Source organism: Zonotrichia leucophrys, chromosome 1 (genome assembly GCF_028769735.1).
Source record: "Zonotrichia leucophrys gambelii isolate GWCS_2022_RI chromosome 1, RI_Zleu_2.0, whole genome shotgun sequence".
Lineage (NCBI taxonomy): Eukaryota > Metazoa > Chordata > Aves > Passeriformes > Passerellidae > Zonotrichia > Zonotrichia leucophrys.
In genome coordinates, this window is record NC_088169.1 from 112,077,808 (window position 1) to 112,094,372 (window position 16,565).

At 44.5% G+C, this 16,565-nt stretch overlaps 1 protein-coding gene across 1 annotated transcript; it reads right to left on the reverse strand.

Moving 5' to 3' along the window:
• Window positions 1–6,056: 6,056 nt before the first annotated feature.
• Window positions 6,057–15,027, reverse strand: GPA33 (glycoprotein A33). Its single transcript, XM_064701919.1, has 7 exons — window positions 14,927–15,027; window positions 11,302–11,453; window positions 10,235–10,445; window positions 9,559–9,717; window positions 7,236–7,349; window positions 6,662–6,785; window positions 6,057–6,147 (listed from the first exon to the last, which is right to left on the reverse strand). Exons 1-7 carry the CDS (start codon window positions 14,973–14,975, stop codon window positions 6,057–6,059), a joined length of 900 nt encoding a protein of 299 aa, XP_064557989.1. The 5' UTR covers window positions 14,976–15,027.
• Between the last annotated feature and the right edge of the window lie 1,538 nt (window positions 15,028–16,565).

The window sequence follows — 16,565 nt, forward strand, 5'->3', positions numbered from 1 at the left end:
CAAGCACAATAAAGTAATGCTTCTCTCCTTTAAGTAAAGAGGGTTTGCAGCCTTAGCCCACATTCTAAGTGCAAGGAGTAGTACTGGTAAGGCACAAACTGTGTCAAAATCAGGCCCAAATTCTCACCACTTGAATGATAAAATTCTGAAGGGGACACAAAACCAAGACAGGGCAGAATGGCTGTTGAGCAGAGTTTGAGTGGTGCAGCCTGGGAGCTCTAAACATGCACCTTCCACAGGATAAAACCTAATGGTGACAGCACTCTGCATGTGGTGTTTGGTAGCACATCTGGTGAACTGGCTGAAGAGCTGGTTTTGTAAATGAGACATCTGATAGATTCTATCAGACCTGACTTTCTGCCCTCCTGTTGGAGCAGCTGACTCTCTGCTGTGACAGGAATGAGTAAAAAGTCATCCTGGTTTAGCACACACATTGCAAACTTATTGGGTATTTTTGCTCATTTTGATAGCAGTAGACAAGTGGTTAATTGCACATTGTTACTCTGAAGGTTTTGGCCAGAACAGTTGTCTGAGGATCATGGAAACAATGACTGCAGTGACAGCTCTGCTGATGTACATTGACCTGTTATGTTCTTTTACATTCTGTTCAGAGTATGTTAACATGGAGTAAGCAGCAGTTTTGCTGTGCTTCTAATTTAACTGTTACTTATGCATTGCTGGCTTGTCCACCTTCTCCTTCCAGTAAACTGCAGGAACCAGGGATGTGGCAGAAATTCCAGCATTCTCTCAGAAGCACACATAGGTACTGTAGATACAGCAAAACCTGGTTTTGACATCTTTAACTTGAATTTTGCTTTGGAAGGATGATCTTACCATTAAATCTCAAGGTGAATGTGACTTTAGCCTTGTCCTTCATGGCCAGCTGCCCATTCCCACTCAGCTGCACCACAGCAATCCTTCTTTTTGCCCTCCATGTGCTTCACCAGATGCAGCTTTGAGTGTGCTTTGGCTTTCCTGTCCCCATACCTGCACACACACAGCACCTCTGTGTTTCTCCCAGGCACTTGTCTCCTGTGTGTTCCTTTTCAGGGGTGAGTTCTGTCAGGAGCTCTATGGTCAGCCTCTGCTTGCTTTGCTGTTTGTCTTGGAGGAGGTGATACTTGAAAAATCACCAGGCTCACCTGGACCTCTTTCCAGCACTGTGTGCCACAGGAGTCTTCCAGGCAGATCTCTGAACAAGGCCAAGGGCTGCTCTCCTGAGCTCCAGGGCTGTGATGCTGCTTTTTGCTGTTTTCCTCCCTCTTTGGGGGTTTGTGGTTACTGAAGCTAAATTTGCCCCCCTGTCCTTCACATCCCTGAGCAGTTATTTCTTGTCCATAAGGATGAGATCCAGCAGGGACCACCTTGGCTCCTTGGCCACTTCTGAGTGTCAGGCTCCTCCCAGGTGTCTGAAGGCCTTGAGAGCTCCCCTCTGGCAGGGCTGTCTGCAGCAGACATCCCCTGTTGGCCTGTCCTCTGTGTCCAGCCCAAGAGCTTCAGCTGGCCCATTGTCTGTTCCCAGGTGCAGCTCTGCATTCCAGCTGCTCTCACATGGACAGCAGCTCTCCCTGTCACCTCCCAAGGGTGAGAGAAGCTGGCAGTGTGTGATGTGTGGGAGGGGAAGGCACACAGTGTTATCCAGGGATGCTGGATAACAGCAACAGCTGATACTCGTTCCATGGGGTGTGTCCTGTGCCAGCTGCCTGGAGTCAGGTCCATGCTGAGTCATTCCCCAGTAGCAAACTTGCTGCCATTTCAGGGATTCTGGCCCTTGAGCTGTTACAGTCAAGTGGTGATGTGCTGAAGGTCAGAATCTTCTGAATAAGTACTTGTCTGGAGTGAATGAAAACCTCTATTCTAGGAAAGCCTGTTTTGATTTTCTTGTAAAATAGTTGTATTTATCTTTTCTTTATAAATTTTAAAGAACCTGCATAATTCTCATAGAATGGCTGTGTTTTTGGACCTGTTAGGGTTAGAACTTTTTAATTCAGCTTTCTGCTAGCAAGGATTTCAGACTTTGCCCAAAAGTGAAATCACTCAAGTGTATGTGTGAAACTGAGTTTATTTTCTGGCTGATAGATAGAAGTAGCTGCAGCTGACTGCAAAGACTTCAACAACATCATTCCTTTTGGCAGAGTAAATGTACTGTGGTGGAGCAGGAGAAAAACAAGTTTGTTATCTAGTTTCTGCCCTCCTGATGACTTCTGCAGGATTATCATCCCTCACTGTCACCCCAGAGTGGCCAGCCAATCAATTTTATTGCAATGATTTAGTAAAATGAAGAAATTGGCAAACACTTCTATTAATCTAACCCTGCATTATCTCTATTCCTTCACTTTTCTATGGTTCTGTCTTAGAGGTTCCCATTAACCTTCTCTGCCACTTTCAAATAATTCCCTTCAATCCCTAGTGAACAGGTGAAGTGCAGCAGAAGTTACAAATTCCCTTCTGTTGGGCTGCAATAATTTTAGTAGAGCTCTAACACATCCAGAATTAATCTTGGAGGTTTGATCATTGTATTGTGAACTTCATCAGGCAGAACATTGCCTCGGTGTCTTTCCTGGAACAGTTGGTACAAGTAAACAGAAAAGGAGTGCAGTTGCTCTAGCAACAGGGATGCTGGGATAATTAACTCCTGTCTTCCTGACAAGTTGTGAATTGTGCACTGTACTGAATCTGGAAGTGGGCAGCACCAGCCTTTGTGTGTCTGTAATACTGGAAACGCTTCCCAAGATCCTGAGAAGAGTGGGGAAGGCAGTGAGAGGAGATCTTGGTGGTTGTGTGGGAAATGGGGAGGGGTGGAATCCCTGGTGCCAGCTCTGTGTGCATTGAGGACAGTGTCTCCCAAACACAAGAGCAGTCCAGGAATGCAGGGAGATGGATTGGGAAGACTCTCTTGTCTTCACAGGGATCTTGTGGCTGCATCCTGGTGCATTGGAAAGCAGGAAGAAGCAGGTGTGGGCTACAAGGGAAGAATCCCTAAACACTGGCCAGGGCTGTAGGGGTGTTGTTGGGAAAGCAGATTTGTTCTCAGGAAGGGTTCAGGGATGAGAGCAGCAGCACTGGGAGTTCCAGACCCATGCAGTCCCTCCAGCCAGCTGTGCTGCATCCCAGCATGCTGGGGAAGCTGACTGACACCTTTTCCAGGCTCTTCTCTCACCTTTGGAAGTCGCAGAGAGCACAGGAAATCCACAGCAATGGGAGGCAAATGCTGCACCCATCTGTCAAAAGGGTGATCTAGGAAAGCCTGGGCTGCTCAGTTCCTCTGCAGTCCTTGGAAAAATCATGGAGCAAGCCTTCTTGGGATGTGTTTGGGTACATGAAGGAGAAATGGGGGACTGGAAGGAGTCAGCATGGATTTGCCAATGCTAAATCATGCCTGACAAGCCCATTTGCTTTCTGTGATAAGTTTGTGAATAGAGTTGAACATAACTAAACAGTAGTTTACTGATTGCTATGTGAAGAATAAAGTAGGAATTTACTTTTCTACCTGGTTATACATTTTCTCCTGCCTTCCTGCCTTCTGAGGGAAGTGGTTATTGAAGTTCAGTATAGATACATTAAATCTTTGGAATTAGTTAAGTATCACTAGCTTAATTTATCTTCCCTCCAAACTCATTATTGCTGGTTTAATTCTGCATAAGGTTGTGGCTATACTAGAGGTAGCTCTTGGAGTTATTCCTTTTTCAAAAGACATTCAAGACAGGCAGGACATTAATTCAGTCACAGGAAAACCCTGGAATAAGGCATGAGTTTGAATATGTGTGTTTGTGTATTTCTGGCTGACAGAGTAGAACAAATTGGTTGAGGAAAAATGCATAAAGCATTCTAATAAATGCACTACTTCCAAGGTATTTTAAAAAAGGTAAAAAATGATGCAGCACTGAATTATCTCAGCCATAGCTCCATGTGCTTAGTTGATTTCTCAGTGCAGAAGTGAGCTTAGCATTGCACAACTTGAAGCAGTTCTGTTTTAAATGTTGTCAAGTTGGACTCTTGCTTTCCTTCTGCTAGCTGTTATGGAATCTGCTTGCAGAGAATTAAATTCATGGGTTTGGGGGTCATTTTGCAAACTCCTCTGTATTCTGTGGCTGGTTTCTTTAGACAACTTAGTGCAGTTGCTTACTGCTAATCTGTATTTTCTTCATGCCTAAAATGACCACTGTGCAAGTGTTACTTGAAGACTTCAGCTGACAAACAACAATTAAGCTTCACCTATCCCAAAACTGAAGAGTGTGGGACAGGTAGCAGAGTGTTACAATGGCTTAGTGGCCACTGCCAGTTTCTGGCTATATTCTGGCATTATTCTGCTGATAATTTTCAAGTCCTTTCTCTGGACTTTCCAGTTAGGATCTTTGAGAATGCACACTGTTATCCCTCACTGTTATTCCTGGTGGAGGAAACAGGTTGTGCTGACTAATGTCTGTAACATTTATAAAAGAAATAGCTTTTGTTTCACAGGAGAGATGTGTTACAATGGTAATTAGATAATTCACACTAGCCTTGCTTGTTACAGTGAGATTGGAATACATACCAGCTCTGAGCTATGCACCAATTTTTTTTATCTGCCTTCAGCTTCTCTGTGAAATGTTCTTTTTTAGCCATCCATTTTTGCAAAGTTTTCTCATAAGGTCCTCAGAATATCTTGCATTTCAGATTATCCATTGCCAGAGAGATTTGGATTTGTGTGTTCTTTGTAAAGAACCCCTGTGGTTGGTCTTTGCAGTTGGTATTACTACAAATGAGTAATTGTATTTTAAGTATTATGTAAAACAAAAGTAGTCAGAAAGCAAGCCAGAATTACAGTTCTGATAAACTATGAAAACTATGGTTTTTAGTTTGAAATCTGGAAAATACTGGTCCTGTGTGGGAGGATGGCTGGTTCTTCTTTGAAGTTAAATTTTAGATTTTTATTACAGTAACTGTTTGGGGGTAAAGGGTATGTGGGAGGCATTGCTGAAACTCCCGAAGTTGAAGATGCAGTAAGGAGTTTTGAAAGGAGAAATATTTTACTGCAGAAGTATCTTAGAAAAACCCACCTTTTTTTAATTAGCTTTGATAGCCATTGATAGTCCTTGGGGATGGACAGTCCATTCTCTTCCAGAGATACCAGTGGTAGGATTTCCCTCCACATTTGCACATAAAATGCAGTCCTTCTGATTAAATTGTTACAGTTTTGAACAAAAAGTTATTTTTCCTTTTTCCTTCCACTCCCTCCCCCTTTTTGTTTTAATTAAGGATGTACTTGCCATGTACATGCTCTCACATTGTCATTTTTTCAGAAGCAGCAGGAGCAGTGGACTATTTCTGACTTGCCCATGCAACAATCAGCAGGAAAAAGTAATGCTATGAAAATTAGGAGCTCTGGGAGCTAGAACTCAGAAATTCAGGAGTCAGACAGTAAATGGGCTACTAGAGTGTTTCTAGTTCTTATCAGCTGCCCATCTAAGTTCTTACCTTATCTGTGACATTATTATGTACTGTAGTCCCAAATAGGGGACTCACTGTTGTTTTTTCCATATATTTATTTATATGTGTATGTATAACACGTACAAAATACACATTTAACAAAATGTCTTTAAAAATCATCTTGCTTCAGCCTCCATAAAAACAGTCCCTGTGTTGAACAGTGGTGAAAGCTGTGACATTTGCATGACTCAGTAAACAAGACCACCTTTCCTTGATGAAAGCAGTTGGTGACCTTCAAACCTTTTGTGGATCTGGGGATACATCAGCAGCTCTGTTCCTCTGTTCTCCAAATAGACCTGATAGTTTCTTTTTTCAGAAAGTTGGAAGGCTGGAAGACTGGTTATTTTTGGATGACTGGGTGCAGCAGTGCTCCATGTGCATCTTTTTGCTGTGAGAGTGTGTGTTATTGCTCACTGTTCATCAGCTCTTATTTCCAGGGAAGCAAGAATGTTCTCTCCCAGAACTTGAAGGCAGAGCCTTTGGCTTTCATTTTATAATTCAACTTGTTGCTGTAAGAAAGAGGGATTGATTTCTTTTCTACAGTGATGTCTGTGCCTCAGCAGATCCTGGAGATGGCAGTGGTTTCTTCATTCATTCTCCTCACTCTCCACATACTCCCCTTCGTTCTCATGCCTTGGTGGCATCTGCCTGGAGGGTTCATTTCTGTCTTCTTGTGCCCTAAAATATTGTTTGGGAGTAGAGATGTTAAAACCAGCCAGAAACCTTGCTGAAGAGATTTTGTGTTAGGATACTTTTAAACTGCTCGAAGCTGATCTAGAACTGCACCCAGCTGAAGTCCACAACTTCAGGCTTGCTGGTGATGCAGGAGCTGTGGGAGCTACTTGTTTATTTTTCATAGCATGTGTGCTAATGCACATCCAAGGTTTGAATGTGTGCTAATGCACATCCAAGGTTTGAATGTGTGCTAATTCACATCCAAGGTTTGAATGTGTGCTAATTCACATCCAAGGTTTGGATAATTTGGTTCTGCCCAGAGACACAAAGGTGTCTGGGACTCCTGGGCATCTCCCATGAGGAGAGATGGCAGCCCCTGGGGTGGACACTGAAAGGAGAAGGCAGTGCATGCTTTCCCAGATTTTTCTCCCCAGTTTTCCACTCCATCTGTTGGTGCTGGAGGGAGAAGGAGAGCCCTTGATCTGTTCCATTCAGTGCTGCAGGGAGAGGTACTCACGTCATCTCGTAGTCGGTGTCCTTGCTTTCCCGGCAGCAGCAGAAGTAGGCAATGATCCCAATCACCACAATGGCAGCCACAACTCCCCCAATGATGCCAGCATACAGAGCTATGTTCATGGATGCTGTGTGGGAAGGGAGGAGTTAGCAGGGGCAGTGATGTCAGAGGGGATCAGCACAATCACTGCACTTCAAACCCTCCCACCAGACCTAGACTGAGTGCAAGCCACATCAGTTTGACTACAGCAACTGGAAACAATTCTGGACTGGGTAGTACAGGAGGAGTTAGCTACTGACAGGGAGGAGCCCCTGGATCTGAACACCTGCTCTTCTTTTTCTATAAAGTTTCGTTTCTGACATTGCAAATTCAGTGCTGACTCTACAGAGCTTTCATCACTTTTTGAACTAATCCAATGCATTGGTGAGTGCTCTACTAGCATGTAAACCACTGGAGAGGGTCTCTCTTCAAGATGTTCAGAAACCAGATGGTAACATTCCCCTCCTTTAATGCTTTGCCTCTGAGCTGAGATGTTCTCTCTGGTACTTCCTTTCCCCAAGGCAGCCCCATCTCTTACGTGGCACAATGCTGACTGTCATGTTGCAAAACTCCGTTCCCACAATGTTGGTTGAAGTGCAGATGTAAAAGCCAGAGGTGTCTGCTGAGATGTTCTTCAGAGTGATTTGTTGCCCTGTTGTGAAACACAAATCAGGCCAAAAAAGATAAGAATAAAAGCAGGGAAGGAAGTGGCAACAGTGGCGCTCCAGTTCCAGCCCAGGGTGGCTGGAGTGATGAGAGGTTATTAGAGCTGATGGATTGCTCTGTCTTGCTCAGGAGCTGCCATGCTCATCCCTAGGTTTTAGAGTGATTTGTGGGAGGATAAACAGAAGTGTGCTGTTTTGATTACAGGGAACATGGTATTTGAACATTCCTTTTAGAAAGAAAATTGTAGGTGGAGGGTAGAGAAGTGTCTGTGCTTAGAGAAAGCTTTTTTTTTTTGCTGTTGTTTTGGCATTGGATTTTGAGAAGTGTCAGATGCCCAGATCAGGACCTGGCTCTGAGAACTGGCCATCTTGATAAATTAACTTGTTCAACAAGAGAAAGCTCTTCGGTCCTGCAGCTCTTAAGATTTCAGATATGAGTTATTTAGCAGTGGGGGGAAATGTTTTCTAGTCTGGGAGAAGCCACACAGGCTGTGTAAATAAACAAGAAGAACTCTAGTGACAGGATTGCAGTGATGCTGATGCTTTCTGTCCAGCCTCACACAGCTCAGAACCACGGGCTGAAGCTCAGCTCTGTCTGCTCAGCCAGTCAGTTTGTTTGTTACATCTCCAGCTATATGGGATGTGTAGTCCATGCTTTTGGTTTGTGAGATAGGTCCAGATCCCTGCTCTGAAAGCAAAAGACTGAATACTTCTTAATGGCTTTCCTGTTTCCCTGGGATCTCACTTTTTACATTTAGGATTTGCTGGCACCTAGTGCCAGATAGTAGAAGAGCATGCAGGCTGAGAAGTGACAGGCCATATGCTTGCTTGATTGATTTTTTATTTTTTTTTTTTTTAGTCTCTACATACTCCTTGTGTTTACTTGCCTCCCTCCTGCTGATGGTGTGTTGGTTTTTCTGGGGTTTTTTTGGGTTTTTTTGGTGGGGGGTTATGTGTGATGTTTGTAGTTCTCAAAGTCTCAGTCTAGAAGTGGAATTTAAGTGCTCCTAATAAATCAAAAGTGACTGAGTGAGTGAAATGGGGGAAATGTGGGTCAGGTGCTGTGAGCTCTGAAGTGTCTCCTGAGGGAGTTGTGCACGCTTTGCAGCAGTGGGGCTTGCTGAGCACAGAAGCCATTGCCTGTGGTGACAGCAGGGCACCCAGCCAGCCTGGGGCCCCTGGGGACAGGCACACAGGGCTTGGCCACGGGTGCTCCGATGAGAGCACAAATGAGGTGGGAATAGGCCAGCAGAGATTGCTGTTCCAGGGAAGAACAGGGTGGCAGCAGAAGCTGCTGCTGTGACAATCTGCTGTGCTCAGGGCTGTGTGTGATGCGCTGGCACCACTTAGTGGCCACTGAAATGAATGAAGTTCCTGCCCCTGGTGATAGATATTTCATGCAAGAATGGGCTCTGAGTGTGGAATATCCTGGGGAGTCTCATCATCTTTAGTCTACTTCCCTTAAACCAGGAAGGGTAGGTACAAACACTTAGTCTTCCTGAAGCTGGAAAGGCCAGAAAAAGCAAAGTTGTTTAATGAAATAAATCTGAGTCCTCTGTCACTGTTACACTTGAAAGAGTATTAAACCCTCCTTCCTGTATAAATAGTTCTGTTGTGGAAATTCATCTCCTTTTTCCTTCCAGATTCTGACTTAAAATGAAAGCAAATACAGTATTAGGGCCTGTGTGCCAGTCCTAAAGAACCAGAAGCCTTTTTCATGCTCAAAGTAGCAATGGTGTAACTTTCTCATACCCCCTTCCTCTCAGTGAGGGGTTGTCTCTGGAAGAAAGCTTCCAGAGCCAGCTTTTGTTTCCTTCAGTTTAGAAAGAGATCTGCTCATGGTCAAGTAAGCTGGGATGTAAAGACAGTTAGAAAACTCAGTGTTGTTCCTCATGTTATGCCTTACTCCCAGCAACTGAGAAATAATTATTTCTGTATGCTTCCAGAGCCATCCATCTTTCTCCCTAGGGGAGAGATGAAGTTAAAGCCTTTCTGACCATTCTTATTTCAGGTGAGAGTCCTTTCTGCTAAGTTACTCCTGAGCATGTCTTGTATCAAAAGGACAACTTTTCAAACTCCTGTGCAGAGAACATCTTAGAATAAGCCTGAAGAGTGTTTTTGTATTTGCATTTTAGAATCTTCCCAGCCCTCATCTGCAGAGACCTCAATGCTTCGATGTGTTTCAGTTTCTCATACCTTCTGTGTATGCTAGCGCACGGGGCTCATTTTGCACATTGAAGCTTTTCCAGGTGTATTTGGGCGCTGGGGAGCCCTCCTGAGAAGCACAGGTCAGGTTGATTGTCTGTCCATATTCTGGTGTCCCCAGAATGTTGCATTCGGGCTTGGATGGTGCAACTGAAGGAAGGAAAAAGGAATTGTTTAATCAGAAGCAGTTTCTTGTTTCAGCCCATTTGCATCTGTTGTTTTTATTCTTGCAAGCAGAGGCTGGTCTTGTACCTCCCACCTTCTTCTTAAAAGAACTTAAAGGGAATTTGGATCTAATTTGTTTCTCCCTTTTTGGGAGAAACAAGGAAAGCCAAGAAGGAATTGCAAGATGCTTTTTGGGATCTGCCTGATAGTGTTTGGTGACCCATCCTTTGATAAGTGGAGTATGACAGGCCATAGGGGGAATGAGGAAAGCCCTGTAATGATGCTTGGGTTATGAGGAGAGTGAGCTGTACACACAGCCAGGTGTCTGAGGGAGCTGCCTGCTCTACGCATCCCAGCGTCCTTCCACAGGGAGTAGGAAAAGACCAGAGGTGGGATTGGCTATGATATTGTTTGCTGTTAGAAGATCTGTTTAAGCTGATGTGGACGTCAGAGGAAGGGCAGGTGTGTGTGACAGGGCTGTGGCACTCCCGTGTCGCCGCACCCAGGACGAAGAGGTCCACGAGCGCGGCCTGGCGCGGCGGGTCGGCGCGGAGGCGGACGCTGCAGACGTAGGTGCCGTTGTCCTCCATGGTGACGGCGCCCATGGTGACGCTGATGTCCCCGCCGGCCACGTCGCCATTGAACTGCAGGCGGTGGTCGTAGCCCTCCCCGTACTGCAGCAGCCCGTCGAAGTAGCGCGTCACGGCGTCAACCTGGCACACGGCGAGGGCACAGCGTCAGTCCCTGCTTCTGCTGTGTCATCTGCCATCTAACTCCATCCATCAGCCCCCTCCTAAGGAGCAGCTTGGGAAAGAGAACCTTAAACTGCAGCACTTTGGGAAAAAGCCAAGAAAAACCTAGAAATTCATCTCTGTTTCCATTTGGAATCCCCTTCTCACGCCTTATCTGATTTCTTTTGCTGGGGCTTATTCACCTTTCCTCACCATGAGGAGAGGACAGCCCAAGACTTGTCTGACTGACTTGTCTGTGTCAGTCAGATTGCCCTATGGTTGCACAACCTCCCAGCAAGGATCTCCAGAGAAGAAACCCTTGGCAGTTCTTGCAAGGAGATCTCCAAAAGCTGCTTCCCCTCTCACTAATTCCCAAGCAGTCAAGGAGAGCTTTAAAATTTAATTTCTTAACCATCCAATACTTCAGATGGATATAGGACACCTCAAGAATCTCTCCATGTACTGTTATCAACTTAAAACTTTTTACATAATATCAAAGATATATGTATTAGACATACACATTTATGTATATGCATATATTTTTTAAAAATTATCTGAGCGTTTCACATGTTTTAATAGATGTAAATCCCACAGTACATACAGTGCTGTATCCTCAGTAAACAGCTGTAAGACCAATAGGGGTGGGAGCTTTCCTGGGGTTGTGCAATAGATTTGGGATAAATTGCATCTAGTCTGAGCATTTCTGTTTGCACAGTTCTGGGATTAAAAAAAAATCTGGAAGAAGTCTTTTTCTTCCAGCATCCATTCCCACTAAGATTCCCTCTCCTGCCCCTTCTTGGTTGCCCTCTCATCTGTTTCCTTATGCAGCTCAGTTTACCTTGCTATCGATTTTCTTCCAGACAACCAGGTCTCCTCTGTCAACAGCTGAGTTTGTTTTAAAATTACAGCGCAGGGTAGCATTTCTTCCTCTTGCCACTTGGATTTGCCTCTCAGGTGCTTCCACAGTGAGGGCATGAGCAGACACCAGAACTAGGAAGAGAATAAATGCTGCACTCAGCAAAAATAGCAACATCTGGATTCCATGGTAGTCCCTTTGGCTTCCTTAGGTGCCACAATAACCCCTAATTCCCTGTCATCCAGGACATTCCCCACTGAGCAAGAGGTGATGTGTGCTGCAGCTGATTGGCTCTGGGAAGCTGCTGCACAGGATGGCTTAGAGCTAAACTCTGCTCTCTGTTCCTTGCTTCCCTCTTCTTCACCTGCTCCTGTATTGCCATGGAGTTTAGAAAGATGCTGTACTTTTTTCTCTGAGCCCTCCTTCAGCGTGACTGACACCCTTTGACAGCTCAGAATGTACAGAGGGAGACAGATAAACAGATACTACAAGTGCATCAGCAGTCTTAAGGATTCAGGCTAAACTAACAAACTGATATTGTCAAATTTCAAGGATCAGGAAAACTGTCAAATAAGTTGCCTCGATCCAAATCCATAGAAAAGTGACATTCTGTGCTAGGGAATCAAAACCTGTTCATGTTTTTCATCCCTGAAAATAGAAAAACCTAGAGAAGCAAAGAGTGGTTGAAAGAAACAAGGGAAGAAAAGCTCTTAGTTTTTTCTAAAAATGAGTAAGGTAGTAGTCACCTTTGTTCAAAAACTCCAGCTCCTGCCTCTGGAGCACAGGAATAGCTGAGAGCTGAATAAAACAGAAATCCCTCTGTGCCCTGGGGAAGCACGCAGGGCACAGGGCAGGTGGTTTTTTTACACTGAATTCCCTCTGACTTGCGCTTAATTCATCATGTCTGATCGTTGCCTGGTGGGCAGGTCTTTGTTATTCTCAGAATTGAGCTGGACATTTATGTCTGCCCTGCCATAGGTGACCTTCATGCCTGCAGGAGTCCATGGTTAAAAACACCTGCATTCTCCTCACAGTTTGTGTGGGTTCTGCGTTTGGGTTTGTTGCTTTGAGGGTTTGGTTTTGTTTCTTTTTTAATGGCACTGTCATTTGTGGAAGATATTTGGGAAAACTGTAAATGGCAAGGAAGGAAGTGCTGCTCAGAGGTGCTCCCATGGCAAAGAGGAATGTGGTGCAGTAAGGAGGAAAGAGGAGGAAGGCTTCCACCCATGCTGGGGATGCTGCATGTGGTGATGAAGGTTTGCTTCTGAAAGCTGAATCACTGTTCCCTGGGGAAGATTCATCTGAAAAGTTGCCACCTAGCAAACTTTGGATCCTCATTCTGCCATATCTTTGTCCAGGTTAGATCTATAAGGAAGTGTAATGTATAAGGGAGAGAGCAAAGCGTTTCTAGATTGCACTCTGAGTTGCAAGCTGGTTGTGAATGGCCACTTTTTTAGACAGGAAGAGCACACAGCCCCCTGCTCTGGGTCAGTAAGTGAATGCCATTGCCAAGCTGAGCACTGCCACATCCTTGACTAGCAGTGAACAAGAGTCCTTAGAAAATAACAGTGTGGGGACCCAGAAGGTTGTGTGGTCACTGCACTAAGAACTTGGGGTGACAGTTCAGATAATTACACAGGTGCCATGGGCACAGCAATTTGCTTTTAGCCTAAATTCCCTCCTTTTCTGCATACTCTCAACAACTGAGTTGTTCTATGGGCTCCTACAGAAAAATGAACAACTCAGTGACTGAAATGTTCTTTGGGCTCTCACAGCTCAGAACAAGGTGGTTTTCACCTCTTCCTCTGTGACATGGCTGGAGCAGCTTCTGTTCTCTTGGGGATTATTTCATTTACTGATAGTCATGAGAAGGAAAGCGGGGCAAAGTATTGCTAGCTTTTATTGCAGCCACTCCCAGATCTTTCCCTGCCCTCTAGCACCCAGGGCAAGGCCCATGTTTGCACAGCCCCTGGGCTCTTTCTAACTGCTGTTTTCATGTGCCCTCCCTATGAGAGACATCTGGGAAAGCTTTCTCCTTGCTTGTTGGGACTGGATAGAGATGCTTTCTTGCATTTAAGTGAAAAGCACCACTGTCTGTACTAGGAAATGGAGCAAAACCCATTTCCTGATCTTTTTGTTGCTCAGAAACTGGTTCCACTGGGCTGGGGTTCACTGACAGGTCATAAACACAGCCCTGAGGCAAAGAAACCACCCAACCCTCAGACTTCTTTTCCTTCTTCCAATTGGATGAGTCAAATCCTACAATAAATGCTATATTTCTTTTCTTCCAGACATGTTTGGTGCAGAGTTGGGGAGCAGCTGAACCCAACACTGCATGTGAGGCACAGCCCGTAACACATTTATTCATCTGTTGCTGTCACCCTCGTGTCCCACTGCTTCTGGTGCTCTTCATTTGTCACCCACATCTCTTGCTGCTTCCCTCTCTCAGGGAAGCAGCAGTTTCATTCTGGGATGTCACTGACTCAGGCTCATTTCCTCCTTCCCACCACGTTTCACTTCACAGTCAGTACATTTAGAAGTTGTGGTTTATTCTTCAAAGGTTGGGGATTTTTTTCTGAGCAGAAACAGAATCTATTCAAAATATGGCTGAAGGCAGGGGAAGTAAATTCTGAAAGAACTTCAAAAAAGGAGAGAGGACAAATAGCCTATGTGGTACTAGAGAGACAATGTCACCTAGATTTAAGCCTTAGAGTTACTTTTTTGCGTGTTATCACTTTGTGTGTTTATAGCATTTTAAAGAATGTGAGAGACATTTTGTATGTTTATAACTTGTTAAAAAATGAGAATGGTTTTCTCCCCCTCTGCTTAGAGATTGTACTTGTACAAAGGAAGAAGAAAATCAAAGTGACATTTCTACTTTCACATTCCTTACTGAGTAATTGTTAGTAGACTGAAGGGCAATTAATACAATTACAGGAATATTTTCTTTGCTGAAATAAATTGAGATTCTGATCAAGCAAAAAAACCCATAATTTGCTTAGCATGAAAGGTGAGAATGTTGAAAAAGAAGAGTGAATATCAATGGCTTTGCAGTAGTTACATAATGATCATCAAACCATGACCCAAGTCACATTTGTTGCATGTGGAGCCCATCCACTTGTTCTGATCACTTTAAACTTTGTGAATTTCCCTTTTGTGGTCTTATGGTTGAAGTGAGGTTTTCAGGATTTTTAGTTCAAAAACCCCAAGCAATTCCCATGTGTGTAGCTTGGTCTGAAGCTTGGAATGAGGTGTAGGAACATTGATATAAGAATATGAGGCAGGATAAAAAGCAGTGGAGCTGAGACTTCCAGAGGAGGAAGTTCCTTCTTCAGAGATAAATATTGTATTAACAGAACCCAGGAAAACTGTTTATGAAAAATACTTTCAGCTTCATGAAGAACAGCATTTTTTCCCACTCCTAACAGTTTTGGGAGATGTGTGTGGATATGCAGCACAGAGATGGTACACACACTTGTCTGGCCATAAGCACAAGGAACCTTCACTAAACAAAAGAGAGACATACCAAGTGCACTGGAGTCCTTGTACTCTGTAGTGCTGGTTCCTGCCACCCAACCCTTGAGGATGTAACAAAATTAGTACTCACTTGCACTGAAAATGAGGAGCCCAAGTCCTTTCATCGCCGTCCCCCTCATCCCTCCTTTGTTTCACCTCAAGGTGCTCTTCTTGTAATCTCCAGGAGGCTGGGTAGGTAATTGGCTTTCCCTGAAGGGCTGCTTTGCAGTGGCATTGCAGGTTCACTTCCTCAGTCCCTTAAAAGTGCTTCTGCCCCAGCCTGCCCCTCCCTCCTGGCCACAATGACAAGTCACATCACCTGCTGCTCTCTGCAAACTTGGAGCTCCTTGCCCAGTTGTGAACTTTCTCCCACAGTTGAACGGCCTTTCCCGGTTTCTCCCAACACGCAGGTGCACGGAGCAAGGGAAGGGTGTGGTGGGGCTGGGGGTGGAGTGTGCAGTGCAGCTGAAGTCATGCATGTGATGGCAGGCACCTAGGGGAGGATAAACCTCATTTTTCTCAAATTTTTATTAAGGAACAGAGTTTAAAAGGTATTAAAGTGTTTTACAATGCAGGCAGCTTTAAGGATCTGAGGGCCTAACTCCATTTACTGTAAATACTCCTACAAATACATAGTTTATGGAGTTGGGTGACTAATGAGTTATGTAAATATAAGTGAGATGCATCTCAGCCAGGTTCTTCCTCTCTGATGCTCACTGTTCCACTGCCCAGTGTGTGGCTTGCACAACAGACGTGGGTACCAAAGGTGCTGCTCCCTGTCTGTGCAGAAGGCTGCACACATCACCCAGCCCATGGCTTGCGGCATTCTGGTGATGGGGCTGTGGAGGCATGGGCACTGAACAGCCAGCACTGCTCTCATGCTCTGGAAGGGCACTTGGGAGTCACAAATAACCACTGATATAACTGACTGAAGAGTAAAGGGGGGACTCATGGCAGCTGGGGCAAATATCTGACATTATGTTTAACTGAGGGCAGTGTAACTTCTAAACACTTCACTGCCACTAGGCAGCGAGGGATGTGTCCATGTGGGATAATCATCTATGCTCTGTTTCTAGCCATTTGAGGGACAAAGTCACTTCTAGGGTGTGAGTGACCATTTCAGGCATCTAGACAGGACATCATGTTCTTAGATATCATTTTGAGATTAAATTAGTTGTATAATGCAGTATATTATTGATGAACTTTGTTGAGGATTTTGAAGGAGGCTTCCTCAAAAGTAGTTGTTGACACTGAATAGCTGTGTTCAGTGCACTAAAGCAGATCTGTATCTTGCTCTTGTGTGGTAAATCTGCCAGAAGCCACACTGAAGATTTGCCTTTTGGTCTATATGGCAATTGTTCAAAATGCCTGCATGACAATGAAACTTAGGAGTGACTGGAAATCCAATCCCTCTGATAGAAAGGACCATCTATCTGTACTTCTGTCCTTGATGCATAACCTCAGTTCTCTTCAGACTGTTAGCACAAAGCAAAATAAAGCGCATAAAGTACAGAAACTTTATTCTTCAGGAATCTTCCATATGAGGACAGCTGGTAGGAAAATTCACCCTGTTGTGTCTCATCTTTGACCAACTGCAGGAGATGGCAAGGACCCTACAAAGGGGGAGAAGGGAAGACATTTTCCAAAAACAGCTTGTTAACTAACCTCAAAATGTTAACTGTAATTTACTTAAGATATAAACAAAGCTGGAGCAAGGTCAGTAGTCTCCT